General features: G+C 43.4%; 2 protein-coding genes and 1 long non-coding RNA gene across 3 annotated transcripts; 1 reads left to right on the forward strand and 2 right to left on the reverse strand.

Moving 5' to 3' along the window:
• Window positions 1-1969: 1969 nt before the first annotated feature.
• On the reverse strand, window positions 1970-11204 carry LOC139542741 (bactericidal permeability-increasing protein-like). The gene is made up of 16 exons (XM_071348533.1): window positions 11093-11204; window positions 10790-10899; window positions 10585-10696; window positions 10199-10327; window positions 7008-7163; window positions 6865-6928; window positions 6685-6745; window positions 6501-6592; window positions 6161-6337; window positions 5682-5741; window positions 4376-4543; window positions 4205-4272; window positions 4077-4119; window positions 3822-3885; window positions 3535-3611; window positions 1970-2499 (listed from the first exon to the last, which is right to left on the reverse strand). Exons 2-16 carry the CDS (start codon window positions 10887-10889, stop codon window positions 2413-2415), a joined length of 1458 nt encoding a protein of 485 aa, XP_071204634.1. The 5' UTR covers window positions 10890-10899; window positions 11093-11204; the 3' UTR covers window positions 1970-2412.
• Window positions 11205-16477: 5273 nt separating this feature from the next.
• On the reverse strand, window positions 16478-20851 carry LOC139542740 (vesicular inhibitory amino acid transporter-like). The gene is made up of 2 exons (XM_071348531.1): window positions 19523-20851; window positions 16478-18566 (listed from the first exon to the last, which is right to left on the reverse strand). The coding sequence occupies exons 1-2, from the start codon at window positions 19919-19921 to the stop codon at window positions 17379-17381; spliced, it is 1587 nt and encodes a 528-aa protein (XP_071204632.1). The 5' UTR covers window positions 19922-20851; the 3' UTR covers window positions 16478-17378.
• A 4903-nt stretch (window positions 20852-25754) lies between these two features.
• Window positions 25755-26794, forward strand: LOC139543259 (uncharacterized). The gene is made up of 3 exons (XR_011668642.1): window positions 25755-26033; window positions 26168-26319; window positions 26420-26794. It is a non-coding gene; the product is annotated as an uncharacterized lncRNA (long non-coding RNA).

Genomic DNA, 26794 nt, shown 5'->3' on the forward strand with positions numbered 1-26794 from the left:
AGTGACATGTAACTGACATGTAAGTAGTTACCCTTGATGTCCAGCAGTCAGTGGTAAGGCAAACTGCAGTAGCTTTTTGGACTCTTTCCCGCACTGAAGCCTGTGTGCTCTCGTACAGTTATGGAATAAGTGATTTTGAAAGGGTTTTCCTGCTTGGAATTGTGTACATTGGATTTGGACTATTGCTATAATTTCTAAAACCTGTCCTCAACAATCGAAAATGGCTGGAAATCGGTGGCAATTATTTTAGCCAATGCAATATCAATTTGGCCTTATTTTGCTACAGACATAGACTTTGGCATAAACTGGTCCATAGAAGACTGCGTTGCTGTGGGTCGTGGAGTAGGCCTACTTGACTGAGTGGATACATCTTCACGTGTGGAGGTGCTGGCTCCACCACTATCACTAGCAGGCCCGCTAGTTTCTCAAAGCTCCGCTACAGCTAGCTTCACAGTTGGGTGCACAGTTCGCATATGCCGGTGTAGGTTGTGCGTAGAACAGGCTTTATATGAGATTTTGTTTTGGCAAATTCTACACTGTGCTCTAACATTGTCTACATTATTAAAATGTATCCAAATGCCTCTGTGCTTCCGACTCATTTTCCAGCTGTCCTTCCTCTCAGTCCTCTGTTGCTCAGTGTGTGACTGTGAGTGAGTTGGCTCCGCCCTCCCTCACGCATCTTTGGTTCATTGGTTGACACTGCGTGTCTGATTGACAGGAACAACAGGTGAGGCTGTTAGTCTGAGCAGACAGTCAGAACGAATGTGTGTGCGCTTGAGCATTTAGAACCATATTATTTTATTTCTTTTTTCGTTCTTTGAATTAGTTAATTCCCCCCCCCCCCCCCCCCGTCCAGCATCACTACTCTGGACGGTTCTGACTTAGAATATGTGGACAACTACAAATACCTAGGTGTCTGGTTAGACTGTAAACTCTCCTTCCAGACTCACATTAAACATCTCCAATCCAAAATTAAATCTAGAATCGGCTTCCTATTTCGCATGAAAGCATCCTTCACTCATGCTGCCAAACATACCCTCGTAAAACTGACCATCCTACCGATCCTTGACTTTGGCGATGTAATTTACAAAATAGCCTCCAACACTCTACTCAACAAATTGGATGCAGTCTATCACAGTGCCATCCGTTTTGTCACCAAAGCCCCATATACTACCCACACCCTGCGACCTGTACGCTCTCGTCGCCAAACCCACTGGCCCCGCCTTATCTCAGATCACTGGTCACCATAGCAGCACCCACCCGTAGCACGCGCTCCAGCAGGTATATCTCACTGGTCACCCCCAAAGCCAATTCTTCCTTTGGCCGCATCTCCTTCCAGTTCTCTGCTGCCAATGACTGGAACGAACTACAAAAATCACTGAAGCTGGAGACTCTTACCTCCCTCACTAGCTGTCAGAGCAGCTCACAGATCACTGCACCTGTACATAGCTCATCTGTAAATAGCCCATCCAATCTACCTCATCACCATACTGTATTTATTTATTTATCTTGCTCCTTTGCACCCCAGTAGCTCTACTTGCACATTCATCTTCTGCACATTCTACCATTCCAGTGTTTAATTGCTATATTGTAATTACTTCGCCACCATGGCCTATTTATTGCCTTACCTCTCTTATCCTACCTCATTTGCACATGCTGTATGTAGATTTTTCTACTGTATTATTGATTGTATGTTTGTTTATTCCATGTGTAACTCTGTGTAGTTGTATGTGTCGAACTGCTTTGCTTTATCTTGGCCAGGTCTGTTGCAAATGAGAACTTGTTCTCAACTGGCCTACCTGGTTAAAAAAAGGTGACCCCTTTGACACCACACCTGAACGAAATAAGTCAAATCTGTGGTGCCGGATCCTGTTCCGGCTCAAATTAAGCACTGCTTGGGGGACTACATGTTTACTGTAGCCTTGTTAAACCTTGCCATAGCGACCACTTCAAGAAAACAGAAATACACTTTTAGTAAAACATAAATTTATCGGTGTATTAATGTGGTGTTTCATTGTATTGCCTCACACAGCTTTATTGTCCAGAGTTGCAATCAGGTTTATTGTGAGCTGCAATCAGTTGTTTTTAGCAGCGTTACAGTACAAGTTGTCTTGTTCCTCTCTTTAATCAGTGAGTTATCCATTTCCAAAATGGGGCAATGCTCAAATGTAATTTCAGTAGAAGCAGTACATTTCATGTGATAATTGATTAACTGAAAACTAGGCAAAGCTGAAAATTGTCTCTTGAATAATAGGTTTTAAAATCTATAAGAATCGGCTGGTGTTTTAGGTGCAAAATGTAACCATGAATTAGTCATTAGTTACTGTGTAGCTACTTGCAGTTCTACATTAAGAAATTAGTAATGTATAATTTTTGTCTGGGATAATAATGAATGATATTAGCAGGCACCACCTAGAGTCGGTAAGGGTAAATCCCTTCAGAAATGCTCTCTCTCTCGCCAGATTTAACATCAAGGTCTGATGCAATGGACACAAATCCCTGTGGGAGAAAAAAAACATCTGAATGAACCCAAAATACTGTCTTTCTTTTAACTTTATTTAACTAGGAAGTCAGTTAAGAACAAATTCTTATTTTCATTGATGGCCTAGGAACAGTGGGTTAACTGCCTTGTTCAGGGACGGAACAACAGATTTTCACCTTGTCAGCTCTGGGATTCAATCTTGCAACCTTTTGGTTACTAGGCCAACGCTCTAACCACTAGGCTACCTGCCGCTCCTAGTTCTGGCGTATCTGCCAGAACTACTTTGGTGAAAGTAAAGATACACATACACACTGTTAAATAGTTAATTAATGGTACCCAAACTATCCCTATCTGCACTGCACACTCACTAGACTATGTATACACACACACACACACACACACACACTACATTGACACTCCTACACAAAACCCACACACATACATATTACACGCACAGACATAAACACACACTTTTACACTCATCACTTGCTGCTGCTACTCCGTTCTTTATTTTACTTATAGTATTATCTATCCTGATAACTAGTCACTTTACCCTGCTTTCAGGTACATATCTACCTAAAATACCTCGCACCTCTACACATTGATCTGGTACTGGTACTCTCTTTTTTTAAATGTATTCCTCTTGTGTTACTATTTTATTTTTAAACTCTGCATCGTTGGGAAGGGCTCGTAAGCAAGCATTTCACAGTAAAGTCTACACTAGTTGTATTCGGCGCATGTGACATAACATTTGATTTGACACACACTTACATACTCAAAATAATGTAGCCATAACTGGCAAATTAAACACATTTACAGATTTCCCAACCTACACTAATTGAGGCTGGTTTAAAAGATACACTAATAGATCAAATCCAATCAAATTGTATTTGTTACATGCGCCGAATACAACAGGTGTAGGTAGACCTTACCGTAAAATGCTTATTTACAAGCCAACAATGCGGTCTTACGAAAAATAAGTTAAGATTTTTTTTTTAAGTTTTAAAAAAATGATTAAAAGTAACACAATAAAATAATACATGGTATCAGACCTGCTGGATCTTCAGCGCAGGGTTAACCAGATGGATGTGGTGCATGGTGGGTAAAACAATGCCCTCCTCCAGTTTGGCTGCAACAAACAAACACCAGTAGTTTACGATAACTATTTCAGCAGTCCAGTCATTAGGCTTACACACAATGGTTTTGTATGTTAAAAGGTAATACCATGATGAAGTGTGGTTTGACAATGTGTATATGGTCAATATGAACATGAATAGGCCGACTGTAGTACTACTCTAGAATTGTATGCTCTTTTTCCAGCATACATTTCAGAACTTACCGTTCAGTTTAGCTAACACTGAAATCTTCATCCCCAGCTTCATAAACTTTTCCAGGGCTGCAGTCTGGAAAATAGTGATCGTTGTCAACATTTGGTAGCTCTTTATTTATCCATACAGGGCCAGTTTCCCAGATACAGATTAAGCTTAGTCCTGGACTAACAAGCATGCCTAATGGAGAAACCGTCCCACAGCGTACTGAGGTTAAGCAGTGCACCATATCATTGTAAAGGTAATGCAGTGTCTTTGCATCCTACCTGGAATGTTCCCACTTCACTTGATGCAAGTGTCAGGGTAAAACTAGCAAATGGAGAGTTGTATTACTCAATTAATTTACAAATCAACTGTATTTATTTAATTCAAGTGGAACTGAAACTCATCTTACTTGCTTAGTTCTATCAAGCCTTTGAGTTTCTCTTCTGAAATGCGTATCATCCCACTAAAAATGGAGTCCTGGAAGAAAAGAAGAATTGATTGGAATTAACCCTGCACAGAATGCACTCTGAAAGTACATAATAACGAAAAGGATTTACATGAACCAAAAAAGCTAACTTACAACATTGAGCTTGAACAGTGGAGTCCGTGAAGCATTTGGCTGGATGGCAAAGGCCTTAACAGCACCTGGAAATTCCAGTGTCACCTTATCAGCCTGGAAGGAAAACATTGGAACGTCCCTGGCATACACCTGCAGTTCCATCAGCATGTTGGGGAAGAGCTTGGGAAGCTGGGGGGAATTAAATAGTGCATTTAGAAAGATTTTGTTCAAGGGCAAAACTACACTGTCCATACACACTCGTTGACAGTTTATTAAATACACCACCCCGTTCACGAAAATGGATCGCTCCTACAGACAGTGATTCACGTGGCCTTGGCTTGCTATATAAAGCAAGCAGACAGGCATTGAGGCATTCAGTTACTGTTTGATTGAATGTTAGAATGGGCAAAACTAGTGACCTAAGCGACTTTGAGAGTGCTATGATCGTGGGTGCCAGGCACGTCGGATCTAGTATTTCAGAAACGGCTGCTCTCCTGGGCTTTTTTCATACACGACAGTGTCTAGGGTTCACAGAGAATGGTGCGACAAACAAAAAACATCCAGTCAGCAGCAGTCCTGTGGGCGAAAGCAGCTAATTGATGAGAGAGGTCGAAGGAGAATGGCAAGAATCGTGCAAGCTAACAGGCGGTACACAAACAGACATAACGGCGCAGTACAACAGTGGTGTGCAGAACGGCATCTTGGAACGCACAATCTGTCGATCTTTGTCACGGATGGTTATTGAATCAGACGACCACACAGGGTTCCACTCCTATCAGCTAAAAACAGGAAAAAGCGGCTCCAGTGGGCACACGATCACCAACACTGGACAGTTGAGAAGTGGAAAAACATTGCCTGATCTGACAAATCCCGGTTCCTTTTACGTCATGCTGATAGCAGAGTTAGGATTTGGCATAAGTAGCATGAGTCCATTGATCCATTTTGCCTGGTGTCAACAGTACAGGCTGGTGACGGTCGTTACTGGTGTGGGGAATGTTTTCCTGGCACATGTTAGGTCCCTTGATACCAACTGAGCAACGATTGAACGCCACTGTGTATCTGAACATTGTTGCTGGCCAAACCCAATAGAGCATTTTTGGGATGAGATGGAATGGGCTGCTTGCAGTATGAATTTACAATCTGCAGCAACTGCGTAATGGCATCGCGTCAGCATGGATCAACATCCCTGTGGAATGTTTCCGACAAGAATTCAGGTTGTTCAGGAGACAAAGGTGGGTCCGACCCGGTACTAAAATGGTGTAGCTAATAATCTGGCCACTGAATGCATTTTACCTTTGGCTACGGCCAAGGATTTTCTGGGTGTTACCTGAGGGATGAGAGGCCCGAAGGAGGTTGTGTTGAGACGGAAAGGAGAGGTCTTGGGGATCTGAGATAAATAGAGGAAGTAAGGGGAAGGGTTAAATAGGAAGATTTCTTAACAGTTTGCATACTTAGATTAAAAGGAGCAAAATGACTAGTTGACAGAAAAACACAGACATACAGACAGAGAGGCATGAACATTTGCACGCACACACAGACACATACACACACACACACACACACACACAGAAACACGTTTGTTTTACTGTTCTTGTGGGGACCAAACAATTGATTCCCATTAAATATCATATTTTCCCTCACCCCTAACCCTTAACCATAATTCTAAACCTAACCCTAATTGTAACCCTAAACCTAACTTCTAAACCTAAAATAGCCATTTTCCTTGTAAGGACTTCTGGTCCCCACAAGGATAGTAAAACCAAAAACACACACCGCACATGCCTAAACACATACATGCACACACACCATGCTGTCATTTATTTGGGCCTGCAGGAGTCCAGCGGAGAAGTAAGCATAGGAGGCAGAGTTGACAGTGAATTCAGACAGGCCCAGGGAGAGCATGTGGCCTTTGTCCTCTGGCAGATTAAAAGGCTCGGCCTTAAAAGGAGGATCGGTGGGACTCTGAACACTGTAGAACTCACCCTGGAACACATAAATCAGTAAATCTGAGCAAGGATCCTGAGTTTAAAAAAGACAAAATTTGTTACTGATGCAAAGTATGATACCCCTAGTCCCCACCCTATCTTCTTCATGTAACACAATCATATTGGGTTATGTTGTATCCATTCACATTAGGTAAAGCTACCTTCAAATCCAGACCAAGGCTAATAGAATCAACGAGGGGTGAGTTAGTGAGAGGGACGTCCAAAACGAGAGCAGAATTGACCTTGAAGGACACTGTAGTGAAAAAACACCATGAACACCACAATACTGGTAGAAAGAATATTTGTGAAGCCTATTTTCTTTCTTTGTTCTCCCTACTGCAATACCTTGCATTTCTGCTAGATGTTGCTCCAAATCTGTAACACGCTCTTCAACCACTGGGCAGATCTGGGTGCAGTGATATACATTATATGGTCATGCAGTCAGTTGAAACCCCCCCCCCACCACATAATTTGAACATTTACTGGTATAAGGAATACAAATCGTGAGTGAATCAATTTACTCACTCTTTCCTCAATTATAGCTTTAATGCGATTGTGGAAAAGGCTCACAAATGGCTGGAAGATCAAACTGTTAACAAAATGGTTACCAAATTATAATGATGATTATAAATCTCTTTCTCCCTCTCTAAATACATTTTGAAACATACCTGGCTCCTCCATGGAAATTGATTGATGCCTCGCCGACCCTGGCATCACAGTTTTCACTAGAGATAGAAATGTGTCCACTCAAATCTCTTCCTATCTGCACCACAGAGGTCACGTCCACATTGAACACTGCCAGATCAAATGAGCCACCATCGGTTCTGCAAACACACAGAGAGTGGGACAAGACATCATGTTATTAGAAATTTGATTCGTTTTGAAGTCCTTACAAAAAAGGAACAGGTGTAACGGCAGCCTTCCTTCTCTTCAAGAGAAGAGGTGTAGCAGGGATCGGACCAAGACGCAGCGTAGCTCGTGTTCAACGTGACTTTAATAAACAAGACGAAACTGTGAACACTTACAACTAACAAAATAACAAACGTGGCAAACCGAAACAGCCCTATCTGGTGCAGAGAAAACACAGCGACAGGAAACAACCACCCACAAACCCCAACACAAAACAAGCCACCTATATATGATTCCCAATCAGAGACAACACAAAACATCTGCCTCTGATTGAGAACCATATTAGGCCAAACATAGAAACAGACAAACTAGACACACAACATAGAATGCCCACCCAGCTCACGTCCTGACCAACACTAAAACAAGCAAAACACACAAGAACTATGGTCAGAACGTGACAGTACCCCCCTCTTGAGGTGAGGACTCCGAACGCATCCCCTAAAACTCTAGGGGAGGGTCTGGGTGGGCATCTGTCCGCGGTGGCGGCTCCGGCGCTGGACGAGGACACCACCATTGTCTTTGTCCCCCTCCTTAGCGTCCTTTGAGTGGCGACCCTCGCCGCCGACCTTGGCCTAGGAACCCTCACAAAGGGCCCCATCAGACTGAGGAGACAGCTCCGAACCGAGAGGTAGCTTAGGACAGAGAGGTAGCTCAGGACAGAGTGGCAGCTCATGACTGGAGGGCAGCTCATGACTGGAGGGCAGCTCATGACTGGAGGGCAGCTCATGACTGGTGGGCAGCTCATGACTGGTGGGCAGCTCATGACTGGTGGGCAGCTCATGACTGGTGGGCAGCTCATGACTGGTGGGCAGCTCCTGTCTGGCGGGCGGCTTTGGCAGCTCCTGTCTGGCGGGCGGCTTTGGCAGCTCCTGTCTGGCGGGCGGCTTTGGCAGCTCCTGTCTGGCGGGCGGCTTTGGCAGCTCCTGTCTGGCGGGCGGTTCTGGCCAGACGGGCAACTCAGGGCCAGACGGGCTCGGGACAGATGGGCGGCTCTGACGGCTCGGGACAGACGGGAGGCTCAGATGGCGCTGGGCAGACGGATGGCTCAGATGGCGCTGGGCAGACGGATGGCTCAGATAGCGCTGGGCAGACGGATGGCGCTGGGCAGGCAGGCAGCTCAGACGGCGCTGGGCAGGCAGGCAGCTCAGACGTGCTGAGGTGCACAGTAGGCCTGGTGCGTGTTGCCGGAACTGGTGGTACCGGTTTGTAGACACGCACCTCAAGGCTAGTGCGGGGAGCAGGAACAGGGCACACTGGACTCTCGAGGCGCACTATACACCTGGTGCGTGGTACCGGCACTGGTGGTACCGGGCTGAAGGCACGCACATCAGGGCGAGTGCGGGGAGAAGGAACAGTGCGTACAGGGCTCTGGAGACGCACAGGAGGCTTGATGCGTGGTGCCGGAACTGGTGGCACCGGGCTGGAGACACGCACCACAGGGAGAGTGCGTGGAGGAGAAACAGAGTTCTGGAGACACACAGGAAGCCTGGTGCGTGGTGTAGGCACTGGTGTTACTGAGCTGGAGCGAGGAGGTGGCGCCGGATATACCGGACCGTGAAAGCGTACTGGCTCCCTTGAGCACCGAGCCTGCCCAACCTTACCTGGTTGAATGATCCCCGTAGCCCGACCAGTGCGGGGAGGAGGAATAGCCCGCACTGGGCTGTGCTGGCGAACCGGGGACACCATGCGTAAGGCTGGTGCCATGTACACTGGCCCAAGGAGACATACTGGAGACCAGATATGTTGAGCCGGCTTCATGACACCTGGCTCAATGCTCAATCTAGCCCGGCCGATACGTGGAGCTGGGATGTACCGCACCGGGCTATGCATACGTACAGGAGACACCGTGCGTTCTTCCGCACAACACGGTGTCTGCCCGTACTCTCGCTTTCCACGGTAAGCCCGGGAAGTTGGCGCAGGTCTCCTACCTGACTTCGCCACACTCCCCTTTAGCCCCCCCCCCAAGAAATGTTTGGGGTTTCTTCTCAAGCTTCCAGCCACGCTTCCGTGCTGCCTCCTCATACCACCGCTCCTCGGCTTTAGCTGCCTCCAGCTCTTCATGAGAGCGGCGATATTCTCCAACCTTAGCCCAGGGTCCTTTACCCTTCAGAATTTCCTCCCATGTCCAGGAGTCCTGTGTAATGGGTCGCTGCTGCTGCCCGTAGCCACGCTGCTTGGTCCGAGATTGGTGGGTGGTTCTGTAACGGCAGCCTTCCTTCTCTTCAAGAGAAGAGGAGGTGTAGCAGGGATCGGACCAAGACGCAGCGTAACTCGTGTTCAACGTGACTTTAATAAACAAGACGAAACTGTGAACACTTACAACTAACAAAATAACAAACGTGGCAAACCAAAACAGCCCTATCTGGTGCAGAGAAAACAACCACCCACAAACCCCAACACAAAACAAGCCACCTATATATGATTCCCAATCAGAGACAACACAAAACATCTGCCTCTGATTGAGAACCATATTAGGCCAAACATAGAAACAGACAAACTAGACACACAACATAGAATGCCCACCCAGCTCACGTCCTGACCAACACTAAAACAAGCAAAACACACAAGAACTATAGTCAGAACGTGACAACAGGCTTCAAAGCTCAAAGCTTCTGATGTGAAAACAGGATGAGCCATTGAGAGAACTACTGTACTCATTCTTATCTGACTAGTCACAGATATAATATGTTTGTTCTCTGTACAGATTTAGTGTATCAGTGTATCAGTTCCTCTTATACTGTCATCAGCAGTTGTGTTACCAGTAGGTGTGTTACCTTGTGTCACCAGTAGTTGTGTTACCAGTACATTTAACAAAGATTCTCCCTTTTCAGGAGACAGACATCAATAATCTACCTGACCCTCATAATCCAATAGCATGGAAAGATTAAAAGATGGAAAAATAGAAAAACAGGCACCTATCAGACAACAGAAACTGATCGCTGTCACTCACATGATGCCAAAACGTGTGTGCCAATTTCCACTCATTGAAATGCTGAGGCCACTGATCACAGCCTTGAGTCCCACGCCCTCATAGAACTCCACTGAAGGCTCTGGAAAATCACACCCAGACACTGAGATTCTAGAGAGAAGGATGATGGAGACAGTCAATGTTGTGGACATTGTGTCAATAGCACTGTTTTAAATAATAGAACATCTTCGGAGACTATGTTATAATATTAGACCCAAACTCATTCTTGGTACTTTGCCACCAAAGGACAAAGCACAAAATGTCTGTAGCAGGTTCTTTGACTAATGATGATTAAGTTAAACGTTATTCTGAGATTATAAACAGTAATGGTTTACTTTAATTTCATAAATAAAAGCCACAACATGTACCCGTCAAGGACGTAGTGCACCGTTCCTATACCAATGTCAACACCACCTCTGACATCTGGTATGATCACACTCCCTATCTTCTCCTGCATCCAATCAGCCCCAATGTGTGACCCTGGAGGATACAAGAATAAAGTAGCTGTTGAAATGCAATTTCTCTGGTTTGGTATTTTAACTCAAGACAATTGAGGAAATAGCATTTTCTTACCATATTGAAGTCCTTTATTTGTCAATATGGCCTTTATTGCAGGATTTTGTCCAAAAGCATGATTGGTAAGATTCAGCAGCAGTATTAGGAGTGATAACATGCTTAACACCCTATATGGAGAGATATACAGTATTGTTCCTCTGAAATAGTACTGCTTTCATAAAATACCATAAACAACTTTTTTTTCAACTATATCCAGCAAATCAGCAAATAAAGATAATTTTGTTAACATGATTTGCATAAGAGATACACACATACAGAGACTATAGATTGATGCATGTACAATAAAATGAAGAATTTTACCTAGGTTGATTTCTAGCTCTAGCGTAGATAGATGGCTGTAGGTCTGATTTGGGACTGTGCTCAAATCATGTGATATTTATATATAGTCTATTAGCTTCCTGTTTCATTGTAAAGTGAAACTGCTGAACACCTATCCCCTTTGGTGACTGGTGCTGAGATATACTGTTGCTAAGTAGAGTGTGAAAAACAGGAACCATACTCTCCATGTCTGGTGACTGTTAAACTTTTCTTTTTGACTGCTTTATAATCTCCACGTTTTAATAGCAGTGCTTAGTAGAATCAGGATAAGGCTCATAGTAAATAAATGTACCATGAAATAAGGCCTCCCTCTTTACTCATTGTCTTCCTCCATCTTGGTCTAAGCTAGCACACTCCAGTCTAGATACAGTAGCAGATATTTATCCAAATAACAACTGAACAGAATAATAGTGCATCAACCCAGTGTCTAAATTGTGACATTTATTAGGCTTACAAAGAATAAAACGTATTATTTTTATTTTTTTACTATTTTTTCTCAACAGTCCCTGATGTCCAGTTGGCTTTAACCAACATTTGGTCAAGAGGCCCATGGACCGGCTCCCAACCAACAAGACATGAAATATGAGTGATGTCTTTATTAACGAAATGTTGTTTTATAGTTTTTTTAATGTATGCTGATGACTCCTTGGGATAACTCCTTGGGATGACTCCTTGGGTATCCACTGCTGGCCCCTTATGAGAGCATCAGAAGTCCACTTTAACAAGCAACATGTGTGATCCATATCAGAACATCCTCATTCTGAGAAGAATTGTTATTTACTATAACTTGGAAATCAGGAACTGAAAGAGGTGGTGCAGAATAATGCTATGGCATATTTCAAAGAATATTCATTATGTTTGTGTTGTGATATGTTTGTATTGTTATATACACTGAGTGTACAAAACATTAGGAACACCTGCTCTATCCATGACATAGACTGACTAGGTGAATCCAGGTGAAAGATATGATCCCTTATTGATGTCACCTGCTAAATCCACTTCAATCAATGTAGATGAAGGGGAGGATTAAGCCTTGAGACAATTGAGACATGGATTGTGTATGTGTGCCATGCAGAGGGTGAATGGGCAAGACAAAATATTTAAGTGCGTTTGAACGGGATATGGTAATAGGTGCGCCTGGGGTATGGCACACATTTGTGAGTGTGTCAAAAACTGCAATACTGCTGGGCTTTTCATGCTCAACAGTTTCCGTGTGTATCAAAAATGGTCCACCACCTAAAGGACATCCAGCCAACTTGTCACAACTGTGGGAAGCATTGGAGTCAACATGGGATAGCATCCCTGCGGAACAATTTGCACGCCTTGTAGAGTCCATTCCCAACAAATTGAGGCTGTTCTGTGGGCAAAAGGGGGTGCAACGCAATAGTAGGAAGGTGTTCCGAATGTTTTGTACACTCAGCGTGTATATACTGTATATATATATATACACACACACACACACACACACACACACACACACACACACACACACACACAACCAGTCAAAAGTTTGGACACACCTACTCATTCCAGGATTTTTCTCAATTTTTACTATTTTCTACATTGTAGAATAATAGTGAACACATCAAAACTATGAAATAACACATATGGAATCATGTAGTAACCAAAAAAGTGTTAAACAAATAAAAATATATTTGAGATTCTTGAAAGTAGCCATCCTTTGCCTTGATGACAGCTTTGCACACTCTTGGCATTCTCTCAACCAGCTTCATGAAGAATGCTTTTCCAACAGACTTGCAGAAGTTCCCACATATACTGAGCACATGTTGGCTGCTTTTCCTTCACTCTGCGGTCCAACTCATCCCAAACCATCTCATTTGGGTTGAGGTCAGGTGATTGTGGAGGTCAGGTCATCTGATGCAGCACTCTGTTCCTCTCCTTGGTCAAATAGCCCTTACAAATCAAATGTTATTTGTAACATGCGCCAAATACAGTGAAATGCTTACTTCCAAGCCCTTAACCAACAATGCAGTTAAGAAAAATACCCCAAAAATATAAGAACAAAAGCAACAAATAATTAAAGAGCAGCAGTAAAATACCAATAGAGAGGCTATATACAGGGCAATGCAAATAGTCTGGGTAGCCATTTGATTAGACATTCAGGAGTCTTATGGCTTGGGGGTAGAACTTGTTAAGAAGTCTCTTGAACCTAGACTTGGTGCTCCGATACCGCTTGCCGTGTGGTAGCAGAGAGAACAGTCTATGACTAGGGTTTTTGGAGTCTTTGACAGTTTTTAGGGCCTTCCTCTGACACTGCCTGGTATAGAGGTCCTGGATGGCAGGAAGCTTGGCCCATGTGATGTACTGGGCCGTACGCACTACCCTCTGTCGTGCCTTGCGGTCGGAGGCCGAGCAGTTGCCATACCAGGCAGTGATGCAACCCGTCAGGATGCTTTTGATGGTGCAGCTGAAGAACCTTTTGGGGATCTGAGGACCCATGCCAAATCTTTTCTGTCTCCTGGGGGGGAATATGTTTTGTCATGCCCTCTTCACGGCTGTCTTGGTGTGCTTGGACCATGTTAGTTTGTTGGTGATGTGGAAGGCAAGGAACTTGAAGCTCTCAACCTGCTCCACTACAGCCCCGTCGAAGAGAATGGGGGCGTGCTTGGTCCTCCTTTTCCTGTAGTCCACAATCATCTCCTTTGTCTTGATCACATTGAGGGAGAGGTTGCTGTCCTTGGACAACACGGTCAGGTATCTGACCTCCTCCCTATAGGCTGTCTCAGCGTTGTCAGTGATCAGGCCTACCACGGTTGTGTCATCTGCAAACTTGATGGTATTGGAGTGGTGCCTGGCCGTGCAGTCATGAGTGAACAGGGAGTACAAGAGGGGACTGAGTATGCACCCCTGAGGGGCCCCCGTGATGAGGATCAGCGTGGCAGTTGTGTTGTTACCTACCCTTACCACCTGGGGGAGGCCCGTCAGGAAGTCCAGGATCCAGTTGCAGAGGGAGGTGTTTAGTCCCAGGGTCCTTAGCTTAGTGATGAGCTTTGAGGGCACAATGGTGTTGAACGCTGAGCTGTAGTCAATGAATAGCATTCTCACATAGGTGTTCCTTTTGTCCAGGTGTGAAAGGGCAGTGTGGAGTGCAATAGAGATTGCATCATCTGTGGATCTGTTGGGGCGGTACGCAAGTTGGAGTGGGTCTAGGGTTTCTGGGATGATGGTGTTGATGTGAGCCAAGACCAGCCTTTTCAAAGCACTTCATGGCTACATACGTGAGTGCTATGGGTCAATAGTCAGTTAGGCAGGTTACCTTAGTGTTCTTGGGCACAGGGACTATGGTGGTCTGGTTGAAACATGTTGGTATTACAGACTCAGACAGGGAGAGGTTGAAAATGTCAGTGAAGACACTTGCCATTTGGTCAGCGCATGTTCGGAGTACACGTCCTGGTAATCTGTCTGGTCCTGCGGCCTTGTGAATGTTGACCTGTTTAAAGGTCTTACTCATATCGGCTGCGAAAGGTGTGACCAGACAGTCGTCCGGAACAGCTGATGCTCTCATGCATGTTTCAGTGTTACTTGCCTCGAAGCAAACATAGAAGTAATTTAGCTCGTCTGGTAGGCTTGTGTCACTGGGCAGCTCTCGGCAGTGTTTCCCTTTGTAGTCTGTAATAGTTTGCAAGCCCAAATCCGACGAGCGTCTGAGCCGGTGTAGTACAATTTGATCTTAGTCCTGTATTGATGCTTTGCCTGTTTGATGGATCATTGGCGGGCATAGCGGGATTTCTTATAAACTTCCGGGTTCGAGTCCCGCTCCTTGAAAGCGGCAGCTCTACCCTTTAGCTCAGTGCGGATGTTGCTGCCTGGAGGTGTGTTTTAGGTCCTTGTCCTGTTGAAAAACAAATGATAGTCCCACTAAGCGCAAACCAGATGGGATGGCGTATCGCTACATATTGTTGTGGTAGCCATGTTGGTTAAGTGTGCTTTTGAATTCGAAATAAATCACAGACAGTGTCACCAGCAAAGCACCCCCACACCATCACACCTCCTCCTCCATGTTTGCCGGTGGTAACCAAACACGCGGAGCTCATCCGTTCATCTACTCTGCATCTCACAAAGACACGGCAGTTGGGACCAAAAATCTCATATTTGGACTCATCAGACCAAAGGACAGATTTCCACCAGTCTAATGTCCATTGCTCTTGTTTCTTGACCCAAACAAGTCTCTTCTTATTATTGGTGTCCTTTAGTAGTGGTTTCTTTGCAGCAATTTGACCATGAAGGCCTGATTCACCCAGTCTCCTCTGAACAGTTGATGTTGAGATGTGTCTGTTACTTGAACTCTGTGAAGCATTTATTTGGGCTGTAATTTCTGAGGCTGGTAACTCTAATGAACTTATCCTCTGCAGCAGAGGTAACTGAGTCTTCCTTTCCTGTGACAGTTCTCATGAGCCAGTTTTTTCAACTGTACTTTTATATATATTTTTTAATTTAACCAGGCAAGTCAGTTAAGAACAAATTCTTATTTATAATGACGGCCTACCCCAGCCAAACCCTAACCCGGACGACGTTGGGCCAATTGTGCACTGCCCTAAGCTGGACGATGCTGGGCCAATTGTGCGCCGCCCCACTTGAAGAAACTTTCAAAGGCCTTGAAATTTTTCGGATTGACTGACCTTCATGTCTTAAAGTAATGATGGACTGTCGTTTCTCTTTGCTTATTTGAGCTGTTCTTGCCATAATATGGACTTAGTCTTTTACAAATAGGGCTATCTTCTGTATACCACCCCTATGTTGTCATAATACAACTGATTGGCTCAAACACATTAAGAAGGAAAGAAATTCCACAAATTAACTTTTAACAAGCCACACCTGTTAATTGAAATCCATTCCAGGTGACTACCTCATGAAGCTGGTTGAGAGAATGCCAAGAGTGTGCAAAGCTGTCATCAAGGCAAAGGGTGGCTACTTTCAAGAATCTCAAATATATATAAAATATATTTTGTTTAACACATTTTTGGTTACTACATGATTCCATATGTTTTATTTCATAGTTTAGATGTATTCACTATTATTCTACAACATAGAAAATAGTAAAATAAAGAAAAACCCTGGAATGAGTATGTGTGTCCAAACTTTTGACTGGTACTGTATATATGTATATATTATTTTTACCTTTATTTTGACAGTGCTCATATGTCTCTTGGGCTGGCTATATAATTAAGTTAGCTGGGAATTAGAATGTATGAGGAGTCTAAATTTATAGGCAGATAATTCGCATGTGCAGGTGAGGTGAGTAAATCTATGATAATTTGCATAATACTGCACACCACATCCGCATTCCTCATCCAGATTTCTGCTTCCATTTTAGTGAAAGACCCCCAAACAACCACTGACTATATATTCATCCATAAAAACCTACATTTTATTCACCCATAGATTATTTTTTTCGCACATACATGAGCGTTCACAAATTCCAGATAGACATTTAATCCTTGGACAAAGATATGAATATAATGCATAAAATATTCGATTTTTTATCTATTAATTCAACACATACTCGTTTCTTACACAACATGATTAATTCCATGAAAGCACAATTAATACGTTCAACAGGTAGGGAGACTATACAGAAGACAGATGGTTTCATATAAACACATAGGAGCCACTTGCTTGCACTGCAATATTAACTTAATCCATAATGACACGTGAAACACCAAAAACCAAATGTGTCGACAAGGAGTACGGTTGAAAACGAATCGAAATTTTCTGATTAAACCACTATATATGAGTTCCTTGTATGTTTACCCTATAGCACCATCCAACGTGGGTGCCCGGAGCGTGATTTCTCTGGTATGTCGACAGAACCTGCATGAGATTATCTAATTCTAAAGCAGCTCGATAATAAAACACTCATTTACGTATTTAAAAAAAAAAATCTTCATAAGGAAACCAATTATCAATGCAGATATCAAGACATCCACACACTAAGTTAGGCCTTATATACAGCTCATTTTCACATGCCTGACTTTGCCTGATCAGACCATGCATCATATTCAACGCTTCAGAGATGATCCATTTTCAAAGGACACTGCATTGCCCACTTCCTAATTAACATAACATTTCATTACTAAATACTGTACACTATGATTGTAAAGTCTATTATTGCACATTATCACGAAGGCAAAAAACAAAGTACACAATTACACAGTCTCCCTTTTGCTCGGTCAATCAGTCTGTCATTCAGCGCCAATGATCGATGAGATTATGACCTATGGGCTACAGAGGTAGAATGTATACATTCTTATTCCTCGACTCCATATTTGAATGCCTCAATGAGCCCCTCTACCGAGTGAATAAACCCAGAAATGCTGCATATGCCTCCTATAACGAATATGGCGACGTCGAAGAACACGTGGTGCCAGAAGAGTTTCCTCCACATCAGTTTTAGATGAAAGAGAGCCGGGAGAAGGAAGCACAACCCGGCGCCGGTAAGACTCCCGGTTAGGCCCATGAGGAGTGCGAAGTGCGGGACAAAGATGGCCATGATCAACGTGAACACCACCAGGAGGCACCGGAGGCCCAGTCCCCAGGACTTAATCCGTCCTCCCGGCCCGTAACAGTCAGGGAAAATAGCGCGCCCTCCATCCTGGAAAAATGACTTCTCCAGGACCTCTACAGCAGCGAAGAACGGCAGCGGATACGAAAGCAAGGCCTTGGCCACCAGGAACAGGTTGACCACCGCTCTGATGGTGGACGGCAGGTTGTCCGTGATAACCTCTTTGGTGGCATCTGCCCAAGTCAAGTAGGCCACCAGAGCGAACAGGCCCTTCAGAACGCAGGCTCCGATGTGGGTCCAGTCCATCATGCAGTGGAACTCCTTTGGCCTCTGCATGTTCCCCTCCAGCGAGGGCAGGAAGATCTGGGACGTGTAGCTGAAGACGATGATGCCGATGGAGATGGGAAACTTCTTGACATCGATATAGAACTTGACTTTGTCCCAGGCCCAGTCTCGGGCTCTGGAGAGGCAGTAGGCTATCACCATGATGTTGATGACAAAGTGCGCGATGGTGCAGAGTAAGCTGAACTTGGACACCGCCTTGAGGCTCTTGAGGAACGCGCAAGGCAGGAGGGCAGCCGTGGCGACTACAGACCAGGCCTTCTGCGAGACCGGCAGATTGGGGAAGCTGTTAACCATCAGGTTGCCGCTGACCACCACGTACAGGATACAGGTCATGACCAACTCAATGATCTGAGCAACGTTAACTATATGTCCGCCCAGAGACGGGAACCGTGGCTGGCAGCACGCGTTGGCGATGTCCACGTAGGAGTCCCTCACGCGCACCAGAATTCCATCCTCATTCTCTTCATACAGACACGCAATAAGAATCTTCCCGGTGTAACAACATACAACGGCGGCAAATATGATAAGAAAGAGTCCGAGGTATCCTCCGTGAAGAATGGCGTATGGTAACCCAAGGACGAACATCCCCTGTGGATACACAAGCACAGTTGAGTCGTAATGGAAATGGTCTTATCGAAGTGGCATGCCTCCCCACACCACACATGCAATAAATTTATCATATTTAAAGTTGCATAATAATAGCAAACGACATTCACATTTTCATAATCATACATGTGTGAAACCCCACATTTAACAACTGGTGTTGAGAGAAAAAAAAGCATGGGCAGGCCTCTGTTCATCTGTCAGGTGACTAGCGTCCAGGCACAGAATCTAATATTTCTAAGACATTTCCTCATCAATACTGGATTTATTGTGTACAATCCACTGTAATAATAACATATACAATTTAGGAGACGCTGATATCCAAATCGACTTACAGACATTCATGTATGACATTTTAATGTATGATCGGGTGGTCCCGGGAATCGAACATAATACCCTGGGTTACAAGCTCCATGCTCTACCAACTACAAAGGACCACTGTGAAATGTTATCAAGAATAACGATGTAGGCCTAATGGTGCCTGAGGCTAATCCAAACCATTTTAGCCTTGATTCATTCCAGACGGAGAGGCAACCGGGGGTCTGTTTTTTGCTGATAAGAAATAGGCTTGCATAATCTTGCATAAATCCCTATTTTCCTCTAAAATCTCAAATTATTATTATACACATGCTTAAAATTAAATAGACATTCTCTTCTGATTAAATGAAGGCACAGATATGCAGTTTTTATAAATAAAATATTTAGTACACACTTGTTCTAAACTAAGGATTGTGAAATATGAAACCATACAATAAGCCTATTCAAAGTCTATTTTTACATGTCAATTAAAACATTTCTAAAGTCATTTTAAGGTATTTTTCAGTATTTTTGTAGGATGCAAATCGGTGTCCCTGAATGGGCGTATATTGCAAGCCTATCTTGACAATAGGCTTACATTGACATAGTGCCAATATGTTTGTGTTTCTTTAAATTATTTCTACCTGAATGGCATTTGTGACGTTCCACCCCGCATCCCAAGTGGTAATTTTGGGTTTGTCCTCTAATGCCAACTCGTTACACGCCCCAGTGTTCTTGAGGGAGGAAGAGGATGGTGGACCGGTTCCGTCTCTCTGGTAGTGGCTGTCCCCCACCATCAACTCGTCTCCTCCGTCCATATCTCCGCCTTCTTCGTCAACCTGCATGATGTCCATCTGCATCCCCTGCCTGTAGTCAAAATCCAAGTCATCGCAGTCCACGAACCCCAGACCCTCTTCATCCGTAGCGGCCTGGAAGCCCAGCCTGGCAAACACTCCGCTTACCTTGGCCTGAGACTTATTGGACACTGTGTTGGCCGCATTGGTCAGCTTGTTGCCGATCTTGTGTCGAATTAAGTGAGCCATTGTTGTGAAATAAATGTGAATCTTCAGATATCAATTGGATCAAATATGGTTATTAGTTATTTTGGCTGTTGCTGCTGTGAGAGAAAGATAACCATGCCTGTTGCCAATACGTTTTGACGTTTCTCTTAACGGCTGTCCAACCGTTACATCCACATAGGCTCTCCTTAAAATCCCGTCTTTTGGTCTTGATTATCCATGTCACTCTCAAACCCCTCCTGACACTTTCTTGGCTTCAGAAGAAATTATGCAAAACAACTCCTCCTCAAGTTGGTTCTTCTAAACTGCTGAATGTGATCGAATGTCCCTGTTTGTGACCTCTCCATTAAGTTGTCCGTTTTGGTTCGGATGTTGCAGTCAACTGTGGCGCAGCTGTGACAAGTGCAAACCACGAGCGATGGAATCTGTGTGTCACAGTCGGACTATGCACGTGTACTCGTATACTGCCAATGCAATGACTTGCTCAGCAGGCAAAAACCTCTCATGGTTCTGAAGCGGGTGTGTGTGTGCGTGTGTGAGAGCGAGAGAGACGCAGCCTACGACATAAGTATGACCCCCTTACTGGCGCAAATTCTCTGCAGTAGCCTAAGACCAAGGACAAAATTGTCAATTTATTACGTTTAGCAAATTGCTTTGAGATTTTAGAGGGAGAAAGAGGTGTAGTATTTCGTTACCAGAGGCATGGATGCTAGCTCTTACGCTTTATTTATACAAACATATTTGTGCTTTATTCGATTAAGATCATTTTGCATATTGAATTAGACCTAATTCTATTTTTTATTTTTGATCGATCATTTGTTCCAATATTTTTCGTTAGGATATGATGACACTAAACATATTCAGATCGTGTTGATCTGGCAGATGTATTATCAGTTTCATGAAGGTGTAGTTTATAATTGCAGACGCATATGTTCGCTGAAAAATGTGATTTAGACTGCCTACCATTCATAGGCCTATACCAATGTTTTTGTCTTTGTCTTTTTATTCCTAATGCAAAACTACATCGAGGTGTAAAATGGATAAATAAATATTACATATTTGAAGATCAAAATCGTAGCTCAAACCTAGCTGTGACATCAATAGCATATTATTTTGATTATTTCCGTTTGTTTTTTAGTTTATTCGCTATAAGAATTAGGAGACAACGTTTTGTTTTATAGGTCCTTTGAGTATAGCCAGCAATTACTATTTTTTTAATTTGGTATAATATATATCAAAACAATCTTTAAAAAAATATATTCTTGTCAAATTTTTTCCCCGATTATTTTAATTGATTCGCGTATCTCTGTAGCCTAAGTCAATTTTTGTTCATGGGAGCAAATTCTTTAAATTCAGGTGATAAATTAGAGACCACAACCCGCATGCATCTTCATGAGAAATTCTACTAATTTCAGCATTGCAGAACCTGGGACAGCGACTTGAATTTGCGCATATTGGCTATAACCTTCAGTAACTGCCAAGTCATTTTTTTAAATGTCCTCTGTTGTTTGACAAGCTATTTCCAACGCAGATCTATCTACACAGCATTAGCAAATTCCTCATGATTAGATCAACTATACATCTGGCATGGAAACCAAACGTAGGCCTAAATAGTATAACATCTCATGTTGGTTGTCGTTGAAACGGCATGGCATTCTAGTCCTCATTAAACACATGCCCGTGTCATGTGCGTCTGCTTTAGAACTCCCAAATTACGATATGACATTAAAGAGCAGGAATGTGTTCGAAAATGCAGAAGAAAAAAATCACGGTAACATTTGATGCCTCCAACTGTAATCCCTAAAATGATAAGAGTCACCGTATCCTTTCTCTTCTAATCGGTTCCGACATGTCACGACGCATTTTAGTATTACTGTCATCAGGTTTTGGTGCCTGCGCATGCAAGGCATTTCTAATATTTCCTTCTGTCGGAATACATTATGAACATTAAAGGAAAGGCAGAAATACAGTTGACTCTTTTCACAGAGTGAGAATAGCACATGGACAGACTGATGATAAATTCATTACAGAATAATGTATGTTGAATTGTGCATTGGTCGAAGACTAAATGAGACAAAAACGTGAAAGACGACGAGAACTCAACATTTTGCATCAACCCAGAGATAGAAAGTTCCTATATTTTCATGCTGGGCTTAGGTTGCTTTGCCAGCTGCCATTTGTGTTGAGGCATGCACAGTGTGTATGTATGTATGTGTGCTTGCATGCGTGTGTGTGTGAGGACAGTGAGGAAAGAATGTTCCCGGGAGAGTCCTTGGGGCATCTCAGTGACTAAACCTCCCTCCCCCATCGTGTGCAAAACCCTGGTCTTGGACAGAGGATAGGCTGCAAATGTTACACAAACACACACACATGCCCCCCTCCAAACTGGATTAAAATGAACAGCACTGCACCTTCATCATGAAACAGGGTTTTGAATTCCAGTGAAATGTACTTACTAATCTTCTGGACACAAAAATATGTTGTTCTCTATCTGTATTTGCACATTTGTAGCTTCATAAGAAATAGATTTTCAGACATATTATTATTGAGATGGCATCAAATTGCTTGCTGTGGTGACCAATTTAACTTTGGGTTACAGAGGCAAAGATTTATTCAGCAAAGATGAAAGAGGAATGTCTGAAGGGGGAGAGATACTGAAGGCCTATAACCTGCTAACATGCACCAACTGGGGGCAATAGACTCAGATAGTTGCCATGGCCACAATAATTGGTTGGCAAGACTCAAAGGAACACAGGTTGTCTGTCTGAAAGCCCCACTGGTTGAAAAGGGAAGCCGCTCCAGCCAATCTAGAGCCCTAACAATGGGGAAGGGATCTAAGAAAATATAGCATCCTGGATTGAGAAAAAACTGAGCATTTTGGTTTAGAATAGAGAAATGTAATCTGCTGCTTATACTAAATGGTCCACAAGGACATGCAATTTACATAGGAATAGATAAATAAACAGACAATTTTGAAATCTTTCCTTGGATCCCCTATGAAACATGAACACAACTTACACATACAGACACTACACACCCAGGGATTCATGCAAAGTGACAGGTGCACAAACACATTAATAACTCTATGGCCCAAAAATATCTGTTATGCTTACAGGGCTTAAGACTGAAGAGAGTGGTAGTGACAGTCTCTGTGTGTGAGGGGGCGGGGTAGTGTTTAGGGGTTGCAGGGCGTTTGGTTTGCTGCTGTGGCTCTCGTATCAGGCTGTCTAGTGGTTAAAAGCCTTGGGCCAGTAACTAAAAGGTCGCTGGTTTGAATCCCGAGCCAACTAGGTGAAAAATCTGTCGATATGCCCTTGAGCAAGGCACTTAACCCTAGTTGCTCTGGTAAGAGCATCTGCTAAATTACTCAAATGTAAATATCAGAGGCAGCAGTAGGAATCTCAATGCAAACCTCCGCCTATTATGTAAACGGTGTTACCTTCCCCTCATTAATTTATGTCACTGATAGTTGGAAGTTCTCTTTTTATTTCACCAGTCCTGCATGCAAAGATTCAAACTGACATTTCACCATTTAATCTCATGATCAGCACAGAGAGAGCTGCAGCAGGAAAGATGAGTCTTTTAGGTACTGGCAATCATAACATTGCTATTCTACTACCACAACTAAATTATAAGAATGATAATATTAACAGAGTAGTAACATGACAATAACCCAATAAATGTCTTAAGAGTCTTGCAGGAACACTTGAATATGACAGCTGATGACAAGCTAATTAGGATCTCTCTACCCTGCTTCTACAAAATGGAGGAGCTACATCATGGCAGTCCCAACGCGCTTGTAGCCTAATTGTTTCTCTGTGGCTCATCACGGTATGACATGCACAACAAGCAAAGGTTCCCAGTGTTAGGGACAGAGGTACAATGTCACGTCTTGCCTTCTGGGAGCCTATGTGGGAGATGACCTAGATCTGCTTATTAACATTAGAGGAGGTCCCCTGACTAGAGCTTTGTGCCTGAGCAGTGAACTGTGCCTCTGATTCAATGACACAGCATCAAGCTACAACATTCCCTGCTCCCAAATCTGTGCTAACCCGCCAATCAAGTCCCTGGACTGAAATAAATATGGAATGTATCCACCATTTGTTTGATTACACAGGGCATATGCCTGTTATCTCTAAATTAAAGTATTTTATGGAGCATGAATGATCTGATATGTAAGACACTTGAGCTTAATTCTGTGGTTTTGTAACAATGGTGGCATAGAAAATGCATAGGTGAATGCCAAGTACTCCTCTTATTGACTAGCTCATGATACACTATTGCTGAAAGGATGCAGCATGGAGGGCCCTGTGTTTTGGACAATCATGTCACATGACCTGGATTTGAACCTTTATTTAAACCTTTTCCATCAAACTGTCATTATTTATTTTCATGTCAGATGTTCCAGCACCATCCTCAGACAATTATTGCTTTAATTTTTGGTGTAATTCAAATTTCTGGAAAAGGCTTAAAATAAAAGGTTAAAGGTGAAATATGCAGATATTGCTCTGCAATTTCCTGATTGCTAACTTTCTAAAAGTTCACCTAATGTCAGTTTGTGACAAAAAAAAACAATACATTGTGTAGACAATCATTGTACCATCTAAACCACTGTGAAATATATTTTCAATAACCAAAAATATTGTATTTTTCAGCTGTTTGAAGTTGGTGTACAAAACTGAAAGTAAAAGACACAAAAACAAAACAGAACAGGAAGCATAGATATAGTGCACGTCAGAGGAGGCTGGTGGGATGAGCTATAGGAACATGGGCTCAATGTAATAGCTGGAATGGAATAAATGGAATGGTATCAAACATATGGAAACCACGTTTGGCTCCGTTCCATTTATTCCACTCCAGCCATTACAATGAGCCCACCCTCCTATAGATCCTCCCACCAGCCTCCACTGGCACACATAGAACAGATCTACCGCTTCTTAGATTTACTTTCAATGAGAATGACAGATCTATAACTCACATTTCTATGTGAATTTGGTCGTGGCGCCCAGAAAGTTTTAAAATCTAGGTCATGTGACATGGTAGCCCAAAACACAGGACCCTAAATGGTGTTTCTGGTTATGGGCTGATACTCATATCAGAAGCGAAGAATGATAGATAATCTTCATTTGACCCCTTACTAACGGAGTGATAGGGGACAGACCGTTTGGTGGTGGAGTGTCTATTGACAGTGCCAAAGGCACCCTATATATCACCAGCTGAGACTCCACTTTGCCCAGTCAATTGACAGTAATACTGTAAGTGTCAGACCAGAATAAATCTAGGCCTTTTCAGATATAGGGGTTGATAGGGATAGGATATCATATAACCATAATAATAGATTGATAGGAGTAGCTCACCATTTCTGCCTGGACTTAATTCAGAATGCCCAAAAGATTAATTCATGCTTTGTTTGATGCATATTCATCTCAAATGCATGAGACCAGCTTTCATTGCCCCCTCTGTTGGCAAACACTCATTCATGGATGTGGTCTTTAATGCATTAGTCCTACTTTAAAAGGGTTCTGGGTCATACAGTAGGTTATCACACCCAGTCTCTACTCACATTAACATGTTCATTGAGGAAACTAAAAATATTGTAGATAAAGCCATGCATCCGTATAAAAACAAAAATGGTAGTAAATGACACCGACAGATGCCGCCAGTAAATAGACTACAGAATGTATAAATACATAGTCCTAAAACAATAGTTGTTAGGGGATCTACTATAATAGAGGATGTAATATATACATATTTTAACATTGAACTACCTTCTCCTTAATAAAATGATTGTTACCTTGTAAAAATGTTCTGAGCATCCCGGAACTTTTGGATGCTCACACAAGCCTTCGAGTCGCCTGTATTTTGTAGTAACACCCTTTCAAAATGACTTCCAAAACAGACACAACTTGCAAAATATTTTAATTTCAAGACTACAAATCATCTCCCGACATTATTGTTTAAATTGCTGCCGAATGCTTACAATCAACACTGGTCCCGATGGTAATAGATAACGGCTATTTTCAAAGGAGGGCCGGTTGGGTTGAGCATGCAAAGGGGACTAACTACAGTAGGCGCTCCGTTTTAGGCGCGCCTAAAACGCGCCTAAAACGGCCTTACTCCACTCATACTCAACCAGGTAGCCAGATCTGTCTATTATTTTGCCAAATCCTCTATTGTTTGTTTTCATGCTAGAGGAGTTGAGAAAAGAACCAACAGATGTCACTGCTATCTCACCAGATGTAACATGCTGTCCTCTGGTGTTTCCCCAAGCTGGATGCGTGTGAACGTGGGCGGGAGCCAGGCGGTGTCCTACCTCCAGCGTCTGTTCCAGCTGAAGTACACTGGTCACCTGGCGGCCGTCACCCTCTGCCTCAGAGAGCTGCTCCACAAACACAGCTACACAACCACAGACTACCACCAAGGTCTGCCTGCCATGGGGCCAGAGAGATGTATTGAGATTGTATGAAACAGTATGTGGTGCTTTGCTTTATATGTGATTCATTGCCTGACTCTCTCCTTCAGAGCTGGAGAAGTGGCGCAGTGCAGAGTTCTATGAGCAGGAGGTGCACCGCATGTAGCTGCCCTTCTCTGCCAAGGTTCTGGGCGGCGTGGTGATTGTGGAGGAGATGCAGGAGAGACGCGCCCAGCAGCTACGCATGCTGCAGGAGATAAACGCCTGGCACAGGGAGGAGATGCTGCAGCAGGACCAAGAGCGTCTGGAGAAACTATTGGCCCCGCAGGCAAGAACCATTATCTTTTAACCACTTCGTCAACCATGACCCTTAACTGCTGTGCAATTCCACGGTCTCGGAATTACGCAGAGTCCCCAATTTCTCACTTAAAATGTACTCCAAACAAAAACATTGATTTCAAAGTTTAATAAACCGTACAACCCTA

This window comes from Salvelinus alpinus, chromosome 17 (assembly GCF_045679555.1).
Source record: "Salvelinus alpinus chromosome 17, SLU_Salpinus.1, whole genome shotgun sequence".
Classification (NCBI taxonomy): domain Eukaryota; kingdom Metazoa; phylum Chordata; class Actinopteri; order Salmoniformes; family Salmonidae; genus Salvelinus; species Salvelinus alpinus.

What these genes read in the sequence shown, in the direction of transcription:
- LOC139542741 (XM_071348533.1), bottom strand. Translation starts at nt 10,889, where the DNA reads ATGTTATCACTCCTAATACTGCTGCTGAATCTTACCAATCATGCTTTT. An exon ending in CACACACGTTTTGGCATCAT is followed by an intron (nt 7,164 to 10,198) that starts GTGAGTGACAGC and finishes GTGTGTTTGCAG; the next exon opens with AACCGATGGTGGCTCATTTG. An exon ending in CTGCGCTGAAGATCCAGCAG is followed by an intron (nt 2,500 to 3,534) that starts GTCTGATACCAT and finishes TTTCTCCCACAG; the next exon opens with GGATTTGTGTCCATTGCATC.
- LOC139542740 (XM_071348531.1), bottom strand. Translation starts at nt 19,921, where the DNA reads ATGGCTCACTTAATTCGACACAAGATCGGCAACAAGCTGACCAATGCG. An exon ending in ACGTCACAAATGCCATTCAG is followed by an intron (nt 18,567 to 19,522) that starts GTAGAAATAATT and finishes GTGTATCCACAG; the next exon opens with GGGATGTTCGTCCTTGGGTT.